The following is a 17,859-nucleotide window of genomic DNA, read 5'->3' as shown; positions in this document are numbered from 1 at the left end:
CCTAGTAGTAGGAATCAAACCCAGTGCCCTGGACATGCTCAGCAAACACTACTAAATTATATCCCAGTCCCTTTTTTTAAAAAAAATTTTAATTTGAGACAAAGTTTTGCTAAAATTTCAGGCTGGTCTTGACCTTACTCTATAGGAGCCTAGGATTTAGCCTCCCAAATGGCTGGAGTTACAGCTGTAAGCCACCACACTCAACTGTGAAGCCCTCCTCACCCCTTTATGGTTTGTGTTGTAAGATATTCTGAGGCTTACATTTGGTTTTGCCTAAATGTGTTCATGTGTGTGCACATGTGTATGCACATGTGTATGGAGTTCATAATTGCTTGGATATCATTGCTCTGGTACCTTGTGTTTTTGAGACAGGATCTCTTGCTGGGACTTGTAATTTAGGTTAAGGCTGGCTCAAGGGTTCCTTCTCTCTCTGCATCCCCAGGTCTGGGGCTACACACACACCCTAGCCTTTTGCATGGGTATAGGGGATCACATTCAGGTCCTTAGAGTATGTAATAAGTATTTAACCAACTGCACCATCTCTCCTGTCCTTGCTTACAGTTTTTATCTTTATTTTCTTTTACTGAGAGTTTTGCCCTGCCCTTTCCTTTCTTATGAGTTATCATGAAAATTTCCTTCTCCTAACTCCAGTTACGGGGAGTAATCTCTACTAAACTTCTAGCTTCTGGAACACTTGTCATTTCCTGCTACATGTCACTAATTTGTAAATCTCCTTGGAGACTACAGAGACCCCTCTTAGATCTTTGTATTTTCCTCCTTGTTTTATGCAGACTTGTTTTAGGCAGTGTCCTTGCCAAGTATGTGGATAGACCTGGGGTCATCTCTAGTACTGGGGTGGAAAAGATTTTGTTAGCTACCTTTAAAACAGGAGAAAGGTTACACCAAGTCTGTACTATGTCCTTTGATCATCACAGAGGACTGAACCCACAGACAGAGGCTAAATTCCTTTCCCTCTGAAGATCGGCATCCTTGTAGGCAGCTCTTCTTAATTCTGAAATAAGCAGAGCCTCCAAAGAGAAAACATATACTGTAAAAGTTGTGGTCTGGCTGGGTATGGTGGCGCACGCCTTTGATCCCAGCACTCGGGAGGCAGAGGCAGGCGGATTTCTGAGTTTAAGGACAGCCTGGTCTACAGAGTGAGTTCCGGGACAGCCAGGGCTACACAGAGAAACCCTGTTTTGAAAAAACAACAAAAACAAAACAAAACAAAACAAAAAAAAGTTGTGATCTAGAGGCACAGGCCCGCTCCTTGAGACAATCCAATTAGCATGAAACAGATAAATGAAGATTTCAATAAAAGTGAAGATCTTCCCAGGATTTTCATATAGAAACTAAGTTTCAGTTTATTGTTTGTTAAGTACTGTTTCTCCCTTCCCATCCTGTTCCCTTTCCTACCAAATGGAATTACATGTGGTATATTATTGCAGTTGAAAAGAAGCACAAATTAAAATTAGGAGTTTTGTATAAGTAGACATATAAAGGTAATAGATTAAAAATACTAAACAAATAATTCACTGATATTTGACCTAGTCAACTCTAATCTTTGTAAACAGTAGCTGAATGTAGAAATGAAGAGTTAGGAAAAGAATACTAAAATTACTAGAATACTTTGTTCCCAAGGCATCTTTTCAAACTATTGTGAAATATGAACTAATTCATGTCTAAAAAAACTGTTTATATTTCAGGTTATTTTTATTACCACTGGCCTGCTTTATCATCTTAAGTTATAATTAAAAATTAAAAACAATAAAAATTTATCATCAAGTAGACTCTTTAAGTATAGATTTTATCCACCCCCCACCCCCCTTATATTTGTGTTTTCAAGAGGGCTTCTCTGTACAGCCTTGGCTGTCCTGGAACTTGCTCTGTAAACCAGGTATGCCTCAAACTCAGAAATCCCGTTGCCTCTGCTTCCTGAGTGCTGGGATTAAAGGCGTGCTGCACCACTGCCCAGCTTTTTTTCTCTCTCTTTCTTTTTCTGTCATCCTCCCTCCCTTTTAAGATGGGTTCTTGCTCTGTAACCCAGGCTGGCCTCACACTCATGCTTTCATCTTGAGTGTATTGATTACTTCTCCCATTCTGCTTCCGTTTTCCTCCTTTTCCATTTTCTTTCCCCGTTGTAATGGCTGTACAGGAGTGATGGTAGGAGGAATCCTCATTATGTCAGCTTATTGCCTAAGCTGGCCTAGTCCTCATGACTAGCCGGGACCATAAGCATAGACAGTGTTTTAAAGAATGCAAAGCAGAGATTTACTTAAAAATTGTATTTTGAAGTTTAAAAAGAAACTTTGTAATAGAGGTGACCTCAGATCATGAAAAGCTTCTTTAATAAGCCAGTGCTTATCTGCTTTTAACAGAGGAAGAAAATTTTATCTGAGTATACTTTTTTCATATCCATAATTAGATATTTGAGGCCAAGACATCAGCATTTAATAAAAGAATTAAAATATACATTTGATTTTTAAAGACTTTAAAGATATTAACTGTAATAAGTTTGAAACATGAAATCAGAATGTCAGCTTGCTTTTTCTTCAGTATCTGTCATTTATAATAAAGTGCTTGGTTATACTTGTAAATAAAGAAATGATACGCATATGTATAGAAAGGAAATTAAACTTTTAAAAAAGATTTATTTATTTATTTATTTATTTATTTATTTATTTATTTATTTATTATGATATGTAAGTACATCGTAGCTGTCTTCAGATACTCCAGAAGAGGGGTGTTACAGAAGATTACGTTACAGATGGTTGTGAGCCACCATGTGGTTGCTGGGATTTGAAATCAGGACCTTCAGAAGAGCAGTCAGTGCTCTTATCCGCTGAGTCATTTCTTCAGCCCAGAAATTTAAAACTTAAAAAATCTGCTGTCCCTTTTGTGAAGGTACTTTCTGCATCCTAGATTTTTTTTTTTGGTGGTATTATACATGCTTATTATATGAAAAACTTGCTCCTTCACCATTACTTAATAAAGTCACTTCATTTATATGATGGTTCCTTCTTTCACAGGAGTGAAGGATAGTTTCATTAGGTATATTTTATTAGTTCATTAAGAATTTAAAGTTAATTAGTAACTTCCATAATGCTGTTAACAGGAATGTAGGAAGAAAAGCCAAATGTCTTAGAATGTTAAAGTTAAGAAAGAGGTGGAGGCTTTTCTCAGTTTGGATATGATATATATGTTATTCAGTATAGTAGTAGCTGTGAAATTAAGTGTCAGGAGTGTATTGAAGCTTCATGTGGCTAATACTGAATAATTTAGCCTCAGTATATCAGAATTTAACATTATGAGTAAATTAATTTTATGAAACCTCAAAAGCCTTAAGGCAGAAATCTGATAGAAGCTCCAGAAAGAAGCCAATTTCTTTTTTTTTTTTATTTTGTTCTATTCATCTTTTTTTTTTATTACGTTATTTTCCTCAATTATATTTCCAATGCTATCCCAAAAGTCCCCCATACCCTCCCCCCTACTTCCCTACCCACCCATTCCCATTTTTTTGGCCCTGGCGTTCCCCTGTACTGGGGCATATAAAGTTTGCGTGTCCAATGGGCCTCTCTTTCCAGTGATGGCCAACTAGGCCATCTTTTGATACGTATGCAGCTAGAGTCAAGAGCTCCGGGGTACTGGTTAGTTCATAATGTTGTTGCACCTACAGGTTTGCAGATCTCTTTAGCTCCTTGGATACTTTCTCTAGCTCCTCCATTGGGGGCCCTGTGATCCATCCAAAAGCTGACTGTGAGCATCCACTTAAGTGTTTGCTTAGGCCCCGGCCTAGTCTCAAGAAGCCAATTTCAAAGTTAAATAATTTTTTGTTAACTAGAATAATTGCAAATAACTGTGCTTTAAGATCAAACCCATTAAGATATTTTAATAGTTATATATTTAGTAGTAAAGTTAATTCCACTTGTTGTTAGCCAACATTAATTACCAAAAGAAACCCCAGATTATTTTATCTTAAAAGCAAAAGTACATTTTATAAGTATTGAAAACAAACCCTAGTTTTAATGAAACTACTAATAATGAAATAAAGAAATTTACACAATATTTTTCCACAAATCCAGCCCTACAAAGGATAGTAGATGGAAAACTCCAACACAAGGAGGGATTGGCAGGATTAATATAATAAAAAAATGGTCATCTTGATGAAAGCAATCTACAGATTTTATGAAATCCCCGTCAAAATTCCAACTCAATTTTTCATGGAGTTAGAAAGAGAAATTTGTGAATTCATTTGGAATAACAAAAAAACCCAGGATAGCGAATTTTCTCAACAATAAAAGAACTTCTGGAGGAATCACTATTCCTGACCTCAAGCCATAGTACAGAGCAATGCTGATAAAAAACTGCATGGTATTAGTACAGAAACAGGCAGGGAGATCAATGAAATAGAATTGAAGACCCAGAAATGAACCCACACACCTATGGTCACTTGATCTTTGACAGAGGAGCTAAATAAAACCATCCAATGGGAAAAAAAGACAGCATTTTCAACAAATGGTGCTGGTTCAACTGGAGGTCAGCATGTAGAGGAATGCAAATCGATCCATTCTTATCTCCTTGTACAAAGCTCAAGTCCAAGTGTATCAAGGATCTCCATATAAAATCAGAATCACTGAAACTAATAGAAGAGAAAGTGGGAGAAGAGCCTTGCACATGGGCATGGGAAATTTTCCTGAACAGAACACCAATGGCATATGTTCTAAGATCAAGAATCAACAAGTGGGACCTCATTAAATTGCAAAGCTTTACCTGTAAGGTAAAGGACATTGTCAATAGGATAAAACAGCAACCAACAGATTGGGAAACGATCTTTACTAATCCTACATCCGATAGAGGGCTAATATCCAATATATACAAAGAACTCAAAAAGGTAGACTCCAGAGAACCAAATAACCCTATTAAAAATGGGGTACAGATCTAAACAAAGAATTCTCAACTGAGGAATACTGAATGGCTGAGAAGCACCTAAAGAAATGTTTAACATCCTTAGTCTTCAGGGAAATGCAAACCAAAACAACCCTGAGATTCCACCTCAGACCAGTCAGAATGGCTAAGATCAAATGGCTAAGATCAAAAACTCAGGTGACAGCAGATGCTGGTGAGGATGTAGAGAAAGAGGAACACTTCTCCATTGCTGGTGGGATTGCAAGCTTGTACAACCACTCTGGAAATCAGTCCGGTGGTTCCTCAGAAAATTGGACATAGTACTACCGGAGGATCCAGCTATACCATTCCTGGGCATATACCCAGAGGATGCTCCAGCATGTAATAATGACACATGCTCACTATGTTCATAGCAACCTTATTTATAATAGCCAGAAGATGGAAAGAACCCAGATGTCCCTCAATAGAGGAATGGATACCAGAAATGTGGTACATTTACACAATGAAATACTACTCAGCTATTAAAAAACGATGAATTTATGAAATTCTTAGGCAAAGGGATGGAACTAGAAAATATCATCCTGAGTGAAGTAACCCAATCATAAAAGAACACACTTATAATAATAAGTGGATATTAGCCCAGAATCTCAGAACACCCAACATAGAATTCATAGACCAAATGAAGCTCAAGAAGAAGGAAGACCATGGATACTTCAGTCCTTCTTAGAAGGGGGAACAAAATACCCATGAGAGGAGATACAGAGACAAATCAGTCCTTTCTCTAACTGCTCCATTGGGGACTCCGTGCTCAGTCCAATGGTTGGATGCAAGCATCCGTCTCTGTATTTGTCAGGCTCTGGCAGAGCCTCTCAGGAGGCAGCCCTATCAGGCTCCTGGAGCAGGGACCGAAACAAAGACCATCCAGAGACTTCCCCACTGAGGAATCCATCCCATATAGAGTCACCAAACTCAGACACTATTGTGGATGCCAAGAAGTGCTTGCTGACAGGAGCCTGATAGGGCTGCCTCCTGAGAGGCTCTGCCAGAGCCTGACAAATACAGAGGCGGATGCTTGCATCCAACCATTGGACTGAGCACGGAGTCCCCAATGGAGCAGTTAGAGAAAGGACTGAAGGAGCTGAAGGGATTTGCAACCCCATAGGAAGAACAATATCAACCAACCAGACTCCCCAGAGCTCCCAGGGACTAAACCACCAACCAAAGAGTACACATGGGGGAACCCATGGCTCCAGCCACATATGTAGCAGAGGATGGCCTTGTTGGACATCAGTGGGAGGAGAGGTCCTTGGTCCTGTGAAGGTGCATTGGCCTGGTGTAAGGGAATGCCAGGGCAGGGAAGCAGGAGTGGGTGGGTTGGAGGGGGAGCACCCTCAAAGAAGCAGGGGGAGGGAGAATGGGATAGGGGGTTTCTGGAGGGGAAACCAGGAAAGGGGATAACATTTGAAATGTAAATAAATAAAATACCCAATAAAAAAAGAAAAAGAAAAAACCCTGTTGTATGTTTGATTTTTTTTTTTTTTTTTTTTTAACTAGAGCAAGCAGAATATGGAATAGCAAGCTTCAACATTACACATTTTCTAACTCGACTATATTGTGGTATAAATAACTTGTACTGTTTATGAAAATTCTGCCTTCCACTTAATACTTGTTTTTTTCAGTATATGATAGTAAAATCATTCAGGTATATTTTTTTCTTTATGGTAATATGCATGTAATACCATCTTGTATTATCACTTTTTTGTTTTTTTGTTTTTGTTTTTTTCCTCTGTGTAACCCTGGCTGTCCTGGAACTTGCTCTGTAGACCAGGCTGGCCTTGAACCTTTGAATATACTGTATGTTTAATTAGGATTTTATTAACTCTTTATTAGGTGAAGTTTAAAACTGCTAAGGTTTTTTGGTTTTTGTTTTTCTTCATTGCTAAGGATTGAACTTCAAATGCTGAAGTACTCTACCACAGAGCCTTAAAATACTTATGTCTAGCTCAAAGATACATACCTGATGCTTGTTTCATGGATTAGAAACAAAAATACCGTGGGTTTCTCCCTCCCGCCCCCATTTTCTTATCCAGTGGCTTCAAATGTTACTATGCTTTCTGATTTTTCAAAAGTTTTATTTTTAATTCCTATACATACGTCTGTGTCTGAATGTATGCCACATGCCTGTGGGTGTCTGTGGAGGCCAAAAGAGGACTTTGAATTCCCCTGGAGTTGGAGTTCCAGGTGGTTTCTGAGCTTCCCCCCAACTCCCCATTGTGCTAGGAGTTGAACTTGAATATTCTGAAGAGCTGTCCCTCCAGCTCCCCAAATATGCTTTGTAAATTTTTTAAATACGCAATTTACCTAATTTTTCTGTTTTGCTTTTTTTGTTTGTTTTTCCCCCCTTTCTAAGAAATAAATGAGCCTTTCTCTTTACCTAGAAAATAGTCGAAGTGGAGCTCATATTTACTTGAAGAATCACTAAAAATCACTAAATAAAAGCTTACATAAGTATAAATATAATCGCTTAACAGTCCAGTGATGAAGATAGTCTGTGAATGTGAAGAGATAATGAATTCTGGATTTGCTTGCACAACAAAGACTATCTAAATTTTGCCCAGTTTCTCCTATCACAGTTTCTCAATCCAAGTCATAAAAAATCCAGGAGGAGAGCTTTCTTTTTCTTTTTTTTTTTTTTTAAGAATTAATTTTTTTTATTAGGTATTTTCCTCATTTACGTTTCCAATGCTATCTAAAAAGTCCCCAATACACTCCCTCCCCCCCACTCCCCTACCCACCCACTCCCACTTTTTGGCCCTGGCATTCCCCTGTACTGGGGCATATAAAGTTTGCAAGTCCAATGGGCCTCTCTTTCCAGTGATGGCCAACTAGGCCATCTTTTGATACATATGCAGCTAGAGACAAGAGCTCTGGGGTACTGGTTAGTTCATAATGTTGTTCCACCTATAGGGTTGCAGATCCCTTTAGCTCCTTGGGTACTTTCTCTAGCTCCTCCATTGGGGGCCCTGTGATCCATCCAATAGCTGACTGTGAGCATCCACTTCTGTGTTTGCTAGGCCCCGGCATTGTCTCACAAGAGACAGCTATATCTGGGTCCTTTCACCAAAATCTTGCTAGTGTATGCAATGGTGTCAGCATTTGGAAGCTGATTATGGGATGGATCCCTGGATATGGCAGTCTTTAGATGGTCCATCCTTTCGTCACAGCTCCAAACTTTATCTCTGTAACTCTTTCCTTGGGTGTTTTGTTCCCAATTCTAAGAAGGGCACAGTGTCCACACTTTGGTCTTCGTTCTTCTTGAGTTTCATGTGTTTAACAAATTGTATCTTATATCTTGGGTATCCTAAGTTTTTTGGCTAATATCCACTTATCAGTGAGTACATATTGTGTGAGTTCCTTTGTGATTGTGTTACCTCACTCAGGATGATGCCCTCCAGGTCCATCCATTTGCCTAGGAATTTCATAAATTCATTCCTTTTAATAGCTGAGTAGTACTCCATTGTGTAAATGTACCACATTTTCTGTATCCATTCCTCTGTTGAGGGGCATCTGGGGTCTTTCCAGCTTCTGGCTATTATAAATAAGGCTGCTATGAACATAGTGGAGCATGTGTCCTTCTTACCGGTTGGAACATCTTCTGGATATATGCCCAGGAGAGGTATTGCTGGATCCTCTGGTAGTATTATGTCAAATTTTCTGAGGAACCGCCAAACTGATTTCCAGAGTGGTTGTACAAGCTTGCAATCCCACCAATAATGAAGGAGTGTTCCTCTTTCTCCACATCCTCGCCAGCATCTGCTGTCACCTGAATTTTTGATCTTAGCCATTCTGACTGGTGTGAGGTGGAATCTCAGGGTTGTTTTGAGTTGCATTTCCCTGATGATTAAGGATGTTGAACATTTTTTCAGGTGCTTCTCTGCCATTCGGTATTCCTCAGGTGAGAATTCTTTGTTCAGTTCTGAGCCCCATTTTTTAATGGGGTTATTTGATTTGAGGAGAGCTTTCTAATGTACCAAAGCCAGAGGAGAGCTTTCTTTTCTTTCTTTTCTTTTCTTTTTTTTTTTTTTTTTTTTTTTGGTTTTTTGAGACAGGGTTTCTCTGTTCTTTTCTTTTCTTTTCTTTTCTTTTTTTTTTCTTTTCTTTTCTTTTCTTTTCTTTTCTCTTTTCTTTCTTTCTTTTTTAAGTTTTTCAAGACAGGGTTTCCCTGTTATAGCCCTGGCTGTCCTGGAACTCACTCTGTAGACCAGGCTGGCCTCGAACTCAGAAATCTGCTGGCCTCTGCCTCCCGAGTGCTGGGATTCAAGGCGTGTGCCACCTTTCTAATGTGCCTTTCCATCTGTACTTTGTGGAACACTTATTTTCATGTACTAGGGCTTGGAGTCGTTAAGTCAATGATAACCAGAGTTGAGGTAGAGTAAGAGACTAAGGTAGACAGTTAGATCTCCCTAAAAAGGGGAAATAGAATAGATAGTTATGAATGGATAGGGGTGGGACCTAGAATAGGAGGATCAAGTGGAGAATAGGAGGAAAGAGCGAGATGAGGGAGAGAATATGTGGAGAGACTTCTAAAATAAGAGCCATTAAAGGATAATGTGGAAATCTAATACAGTAGAATATTCATAAAATGTATACATATATGAAGTCAATCTAAATGAAATTGCCAAATAATGGAGGAAATGGAGTCCCAACCGACCATGTTTTATCATCAAATCAGGCTTCCAGCATCAGGATAGGCTTGCATCTAATTAAGTTGTCAAAATGGAGGGTCCCATGGGAACTCCCAAATAACCCAGGCTGCTGTGAAGAGTACAGGTTGCTATCCAGAAACTGACTTCAGTGCCCCATTGCTGCAGACAATACCTATACAACTATGGAACATGGGGAAGTTGAGCTGGTCTATCCATAGTCTTCACCCCTTACATTCGTGTCTTTAGTACAGGAAGGTACTCGGAACACTGCCAAAGGAGAAACTTAAGCATCAACCCAGCCAAAATCCCTCTGAGCATCAATGGTGGCCTGCCTGCAAGACATGCTAATGCAATGGTGGCACAAAGCTTGTGGAAGAAACTGATATCTGATTTGACATAAGGCCCATTCCAGGAGAGGGAATCCATCCCTGACACTATTTGGGTGACTAAGAATGTGAAACTAGATAGCCTAGGGACTTAGGGTAAAACCAGATAATAAACAATACTGTTAAATATGCGAAGAAAGTGGCAATGAAATGACTCCTAATGGCATTCTGCTGTATTCATACACCAGTGCCTTGCTCAGCAATCATCAGAGAAGCTTCCTCCTGTAACAGAGGAGAACAAATACTGAGACCCCAGGCAGACAGCATGTAGCGAGAGAGAGACCTTGGAACACTCAGCCTAAAAGGGATGTCTCCATCAAATCCCACCCCCAGGGTTCAGAACCCTTCAGAAGATGAGGCAAAAAGTGTAAGACCTAGAAGGCCCTCAAAATCAACAGGATTTACACACAAATGAACACGCAGAGGCTGAAGCAGCATGCATAGGACCTACACAGGGGTACATCAGATGGGGGCTCTAGTGCTACAAGGAGAAGTGGACGCATGCCCTGATCCCTTACGCAGAAGCAATCTTCAATTGATAACTTCTTCCAAATGAAATTTTAGTTTCCTTCACAGGAGTCTGACTGGGGAAACAAACTACTCTTAAGGCTGCATGCCTAACAGGAGATGGCCAACAGAAAACTCAGTGGCACCTTTGGAGGGTCCTTCCTTGTCTCCCATCAAGTCAGAGCTTTTTGTTTTCCTTAAAAACATCTTTCATTTAACCCCTCCCCTCCCCTCCCCTCCCCTCCCCTCCCCTCCCCTCCCCTCCCCTCCCCTCCCCTCCCCTCCCCTCCCCTCCCCTCCCCTCCCCTCCCCTCCCCTCCCCTGAGTATATGAGAGTGTGTCTCTTGGTTTTTGTGCATGCCTTTAGGCTCGTTTCCTTCTGTTTGTTTTGCTCAATTCTGATGTGTTTTTATTTTATTTTATTTTCCTTTAGAAGCCTGTTTACATACTGAACAAGTTGTATTTATATATTTATGAATTCACACATGCACATGTGTGTGTGTGTGTGTATGTCAACAATTAAAGTAAAAAAAGTCCATGAGTTTGAGAGAGAACAAAGGGGCTGCAGGGAGGAAAGGAAAAAGGGGGAAATGAAAGAAGTGTAGTTTCAAAAAAATCTGTTAAATAAAAATGGTAGGAGATAATGAGTTTAATGACCATATCTTTATTTATATTCTGATTATGTTTCCCTCTCTCTATTCCTCCCAATTCTTCCCTACCTCCTGTCTTATCAGATCTACTCATTAGAAAACAAACAGGTTTCTGAGATGGAGGTACTTCTTTGTAAAATTGCACACCATTTGAGCAATAACACATCTGAATGATCAGTTGGGCAATGTCTCTTACCTTTTTAATATTTATTTGTTTGTTTATTTTTGACTATGAAATCCTGGCTGACCTGAAACTCACTGTGTAGAGCAGACTGGGATCCGGTCTGCCTGCTTCTCTCTCCCAGATGCTGGGATTAAAGATACACACCACCACACCCAACTTTAGTATCTCTTACCACCCCCCCCCATTTTTTCTTTTTTTAATGATTTATTTATATACACTGTGAATGTCTTCAGACACACCAGAAGAGGGCATCAGATCCTATTACAGATGGTTGTGAGCCACCATGTGGTTGCTGGGAATAGAACTCAGACCTCTGGAAGAGCAGTCAGTGCTCTTAACCATTGAGCCATCTCTCCAGCCCCTCTTACCACTTTTTAATAATAGCTTTATTTTTAAAAATTATACTCCTATAATTTGCCCTATTTTCCTTTCCTCCCTCCAACCCCTCCCATGCAGCACCTGTTTTCTCTTTCAAATTCATGGCCTTTTACTTTGTTATTTTACACACACACTCACACACACACACACACACACACACACACACACACACTCCTAAATACGTAAATACATCTTGCTCAGTATATATACTACTTCAGGACTGATCTCTTGGTATTGAATAACCAATTGGTGCTCCTAGCCTTCTGAATATCTGCTAATTTCTGATGTTACTGTTTGTGCTTAATTCAGTTATTTTTTTACTAAAAGGCAACTTTTATGTTAAAATACATTTTTTCTAACATTCTCTTTATTTTATATGCTTCATTTAAATTTTTTTACACAGTATTTTAAATTTTTCCATAGAAAATTGCAATTACTTTTTTAAAAAAAATTATTTGCTTTAATCCCAATATCAGCCCCGCTTCTCCCAGTACCCCTCACGCAGATCTTTCCCTATTTAACTCCACTACCCACCCTCTTTTTTTTTTTGATTTTTAATATTTTTATTACATATTTTCCTCAATTACATTTCCAATGCTATCCCAAAAGTCCCCCATAGCGCCCCCCACTTCCCTACCCACCCATTCCCATTCTTTTGGCCCTGGCATTCCCCTATATTGGGGCATATAAAGTTTGCAAGTCCAATGGGCCTCTCTTTCCATTGATGGCCGACTAGGCCATCTTTCGATACATATGCAGCTAGAGACAAGAGCTCAGGGGTAATGGTTAGTACATCATGTTGTTCCAACAATAGGGTTGCAGATCCCTTTAGCTCCTTGGGTACTTTCTCTAGCTTCTCCATTGGGAGCCCTGTGATACATCCAATAGCTGACTGTGAGCATCCACTCCTGTGTTTGCTAGGCCCCGGCATAGTCTCACAAGAGACGGCTATATTTGGGTCCTTTCACAGCTAATCTCCACAGAACCTCCATTCTTAATGTTCATTCATATATATATATATATATATATATATATATATATATATATAGTTGGACTTGCCTGTGTGTACATCTAGAGGCCAGAGATCAGTATTAGGAGTTGTTCTACATTTTCTTTTTTTGGACCTGGAGCTTGCTGTACTTAGGTTGGCAACTAGCAAGCCCTCAGTATTTCTTGTCTCTGTGCCCACCCCTCACACTCCGCAGTACTAGATTATACTGCCATGCTGTTTTTATATGCTCATACTGCCATGCTGTTTTTAATGTGGATGATGGGTTTAAACTTGGGGTCTCATACTTGTACAGCTAATCTCCACAGAACCTCCATTCTTAATTTTCATCTTGAAAATTATTATAATTAAGTGATAATATTTCAGTTTATCAATTAATTTACTTAGGTCTTCCTGTAACTGGTGCTGTTTGCACAAGCTGATATAAACACTACATCTCTATTGTTTCATAGGCATGTCATTTGACTCTGTTGACATATGATTGGTGATGTTCTATGTAAGGCTAGAAATGATGCAAGCACCTGGCTTGTAAATCACCACATCGTATATTTGAAGGATGAAAGCAAAATGCAGCCTCATAGGTTGAAGCTGTGGCTAATAGGGAAAGGTTTGACACTGCATTAGTTGTGGGGTAAACACATTAGTGAAACCTTGTAAAAGCTCAGTTCTGTTTGTGTTTAGTCATCTCAGCCCATCTCTACAATTTAGTAATGAAAACAAAGTGGATCATTTAGAGATAGGAAACAACTTGACTTGCTTGAGCCAGACTCAGTACAGGACAAGATTACACATAAATCTACATATTTCAATATGTAAAAATGTTACTTTAACCACTGCTATTTTATACCCTAGGCTGAATCCATGGAATACCAAAAGGTATACTTTAAGAAGAGAACCAGTACTTTCAAATTACTTAATTTGAAATCATTTATTTCTTTAAACAAAAGTACCATCTTTAGGGAGCAGTTAGAGGTTTACTCTAATGTAAATGTATGGTGGCATCTTGTGATCTGAAGTTGCTTAGACTGCATCTTCTAGTATTGGCAATTGGAGTGGTTTTTGGTTTGAACACTTGGGTGCTATTTTATCAAAATGATGTGTAATAATTTATGGAAACATAGAATGAAAATGTAATTTGTTCTTTAGGGAATGCTTAGTGTTCATTGAGGTACCAAGTGCCTGAAGTTCAGATTTTCAAAGATAAAGTAGCCTTATACCTTACTATTTATGCTGATAGGAGAGATAATTAAACCTCTTCCTGTGTAGGCATCCTGATTCTAGAAAGAATGGTAGTTCTGAGTTGTGAAGGTTTGCTCTGAATGTTTGTGGGAATGCTTGGAGTTAACCCCGAGAACTTGAAGACTGTCTTAGAAAAGTCCTGATTGACAGTGTGTGTTCAGTAATCATACAGGTGACATTATAAAGTCTCTAGACACATTCGCTTAGATTTTCATTGCTTTGAATGAATCATACAATAATTTTGTGTGTAACTGTTTTCTTAAATTGCTTTCCCTTGTCACTTTTATTTTTATCAACTAATTCATATATGAGACACCTTTTGGATTGTGCTCCAGATGACCAACCCACTTGTTACTAGTTGTATGCTTTTAAAGTTTTGTTTTCTCAGAATGTAATTTTTATTTTTTGGTGCTTAGTGAACAATGGTTTTATACATTAAGAACAAAATAAAACATATTAAGGACAAAATAAAACAAAACCTTAGTCCTTGTCTATAAGTAGTTTTTGTTAAAACTGACCTTCTTCCAGGAAAAAGTTGAATGCTAATGCAAAAATCAAAGTTTATCTTGTGCAGTTCCTTGCATTATTTACTTACTGACTTACTACCACATAAACTATCAATTTTTAAAACCACTGTAAACATTTTTTCTCAAATCCTCATCATTGAACTGAAAAGATGCAGTCTAGGACTGGAAGGTACTCCCAACTCATCAGAATTCTTTCTGTTAATTAATGTTTACTGTGCATATTTTAGTTTTTCTATGTGGCTATACCTACAGGTTAATTACATTTTCTCTACTTTTCACTTTAGTTTTTCCTCCTCCAAACTCCCCACTAATTTGGGTGGAGAAGCATCACTGTAAGGTGTGAAGGCTTAATGCTGCTGGGAAAGAATGGCCACTTTTTGTTCCTTTTCTGTATATTATGCTCCACTAACAAAAATGTAGCTCACGTAGCAGCTTACTTCATTTTCAAAAGAACTGAAGAGCTTTTAAATAAAAATGTGAAAAGACTAGTGTTCATTGCGTACGTGGCTTTAAGAAAAGGCTGTTAAAAACATTCCATTGTGGAATCCAAATCCTCTTGAAGCTCAGCCCGGCACAGTGGCCTGTAGAGCCAGCCTTGTGACTGTGGCAGCAGCCAGGCCTCTCAGTGCTTCACTGATGATGCATTTTCTCAAGCTCTTTATCCACACTGATTAGGAGTTTTTTTTTTTTTTTTTTTTTTTTTTTTTTTTTGCAGTTATCGCTGTGACGATTTTGTGGTCAATGACACCAAGCTGGGCCTGGTACAGAAAGTGAGAGAACACTTACAGAACTTGGAAAAGTGAGTAGTGGGTCCTGGAAAGGGGAGGGGACACTCAGAGTCACCAAGTGGTGTTTGTTTGTTGTTTTGTTTTCTTGTTTTTAGTTTTTGTTTGTTTGTTTGTTTGTTTTTGGAGAGCTTTGTAGCCAGCATGATATGAATGCAATTGAAATGTTGATAAACAAAGCCTTTGAATTAGATATCTAAACTCTGCCCATATTTCATTCAATATTTATTGAAAACTATATCCAAGGCCCAAGAGCTTGTTTTAAAATTACTACTACCCACAAAGTTACAAGCTAATTTCAGTTCACTCACAAGACATTAAGATAATTATAGAAGTATTTGGCATTAGAAATTTTCTGCTGAATTGAAGATCTGCTTTGAAAGACAGATTTCTTTCTGTATTATTTTAAGAGAAGTTAGGTTCAAGTGTCTTGAGTGTGCACTTTGCAAATAAACCACAGCGTAGGACCTCAGGTTTTTTGTCTCTTTGGTAAAGAAGTACATAGAACTTGAAATTACAAGTGGATGTGTTGTCACCTGAAAGAAATTGAAAAATCGATGTGAAGATTTGTCTTGCTATAGCCAAATTGCCTATTCAGATGAAACTCCTGAAATGGTAAATAGAAACTCACATAGTGTCTTAGGGTTTTACTGCTGTGAACAGACACCAATGACCAAGGCAAAGGCAAGTCTTATAAAAAACAACATTTAATTGGGGTTGGCTTACAGGTTCAGAGGTTCAGTTCATTATCATCAAGGTGGGAACATGGCAGCATCCAGGCAGGCATGGCACAGGCTGAGCTGAGAGTTGAGAGTTCTACATCTTCATCCAAAGGCTGCTAGTGGAAGACTGACTTCCAGGCAACTAGGGTGAGGGTCTTAAGCCCACACCCACAGTGACACACCTACTCCAACCAGGTCACACCTATTCCAACAAGGTCACACCTACAAATGGTGCCACTCCCTGGTCCAAAAATATACAAACCATGACACATAGCAGTGCCTTTGAAGCTTCGTGGCCCCATAGTGACAAGTTGCCTCAAGTGAAATTTGTGTAGCTCATCACAGATCACCTACATTGTCAGGTCCATCTGATTTATTTTGGCATCTGGTTTGGTATATTGAAAGTATTGTGAAAATATGCTATCTACAGTATCTCTTGACATCCCAAGTGTAAATTAGTAGATATTCCAAAATAATAGAGAGGAAACATATTTTCTATCCCAACACTATATGCTATCTGTGAACTAAAGACTTTTAATGCATGTCTCACTGCCTGAATGGATTATAAAACTAGGACTGAGAAAAGGCTGTTAAAAACATTTCATTGTGGAATCCAAATCCACAAATCAGATTATAAAACTGAGAAAAGGAAGGACCGGTAGTCTAGGTACTTGTGTCATCCTTTGGCTGCTTACTTTTTCAAAGTGCTTTTAGTTCCTTCATTGGAGATGAGACACATAGGGCTATGTCTGGTGAGAGACAGAGGCACTGAAGGGCCTCTAAGTCACTGAGAAACTGATTTTCAGTTTTATTAAGTCTAAATGTAAATGGCTAGCGTGGGACTAGAGCAGTGGTTCTCACCCTGACACTGCCACCTTTCATATATCTAAAAAGCTCAGGGAGGCTGTTGAAAAAGACCAAAGGTATTAATCTTTCTGGAAGTCCACGAGCTTGGAAGCCAGCACACACATAAGCACAAACTAGAAAAACAAACAGTAATTTTTTGCAGCTTTAAAAAATAATAGCGAAACACTGCAAACAACTAAGATTCATACATACCATTAAGAAATAAGCAGAGGAAACATGGGCTTATTGGTGTCATGACCCCAACTATAACATTATTTTGTTGATGCTTCATACTGTAATTTTGCTCCTGTTATGAATTGTATCTGATATGCAGGATATCAGATATGAGACTCCTGTGAAAGGGTTGTTTAACTCCCCAAAGAGTCACAACCCACAGGTTGAGAACCACTGGTCTAGCAGATTCTACTATTTTGAGAATAACTGAGAATAAAATATAATAATTTATATTTTTAAAACCGAAATGTCTTTTTAACTGTCTGTTTATATTTTAATAGCTCAGCCTTTACAGCTGACAGGCACAGAAAAAGAAAATTATTGGAAAACTCATCACTAAACAGCAAGTTATTAAAAGTAAATGTAAGTAATTAAATTTATTCTTATGTCTAATTGCCATTTGTCACAGCTCTAACAAGTGCTCTTACCTGTTACAAACTTTTATTAAGTGTGCCTTGATTTGAAATGTTTCAAAAAAATTTTGCCACTTATACATGCCTTCCCACTCTTTTTTGGAGACCATCTATGTAGCCCTGGATATCTTAGAATTCTTTATGTAGACAAGGCTGGCCTCAAACTCAGCAATCTGCCTGCCTTTGCCTCTGCCTCTTCCTCTTCAGTGTTGCAGGCATGTACCACCCTGCAAACAGTTTACTATTTTTTGTTTGTTTGGTTGTTGTTGTTTGAGACAGGGTTTCACTATATAGTCCTGGCCAGCCTGGAACTTTCTATATAGATAGACCAGGCTGGCCTTGAACTAAAAAAAAATCAGCCTGCCTCT

The 17,859-nt window shown here is 38.7% G+C and overlaps 1 protein-coding gene across 3 annotated transcripts in view; it reads left to right on the top strand.

Moving 5' to 3' along the window:
• The window catches only part of Usp3 (ubiquitin specific peptidase 3), a 78,592-nt gene that overhangs the window by 33,428 nt on the left and 27,305 nt on the right, over positions 1-17,859 (top strand). For all 3 annotated transcript variants that reach the window (XM_021171884.3, XM_029481108.2, XM_021171885.3), the window contains exons 4-5: positions 15,207-15,290; positions 17,360-17,441. In XM_021171884.3, the coding sequence (XP_021027543.1) occupies positions 15,207-15,290; positions 17,360-17,441 (166 nt within the window). The remainder of the gene's footprint in view (positions 1-15,206; positions 15,291-17,359; positions 17,442-17,859) is intronic.

The sequence above is a fragment of the Mus caroli genome, unplaced genomic scaffold, assembly GCF_978045245.1.
Source record: "Mus caroli unplaced genomic scaffold, Mus_caroli_1 scaffold_11, whole genome shotgun sequence".
Taxonomy (NCBI): domain Eukaryota; kingdom Metazoa; phylum Chordata; class Mammalia; order Rodentia; family Muridae; genus Mus; species Mus caroli.
The sequence above is the reverse complement of the archived record's forward strand: the minus strand, read 5'-3'. Positions and strand labels throughout refer to the sequence as shown.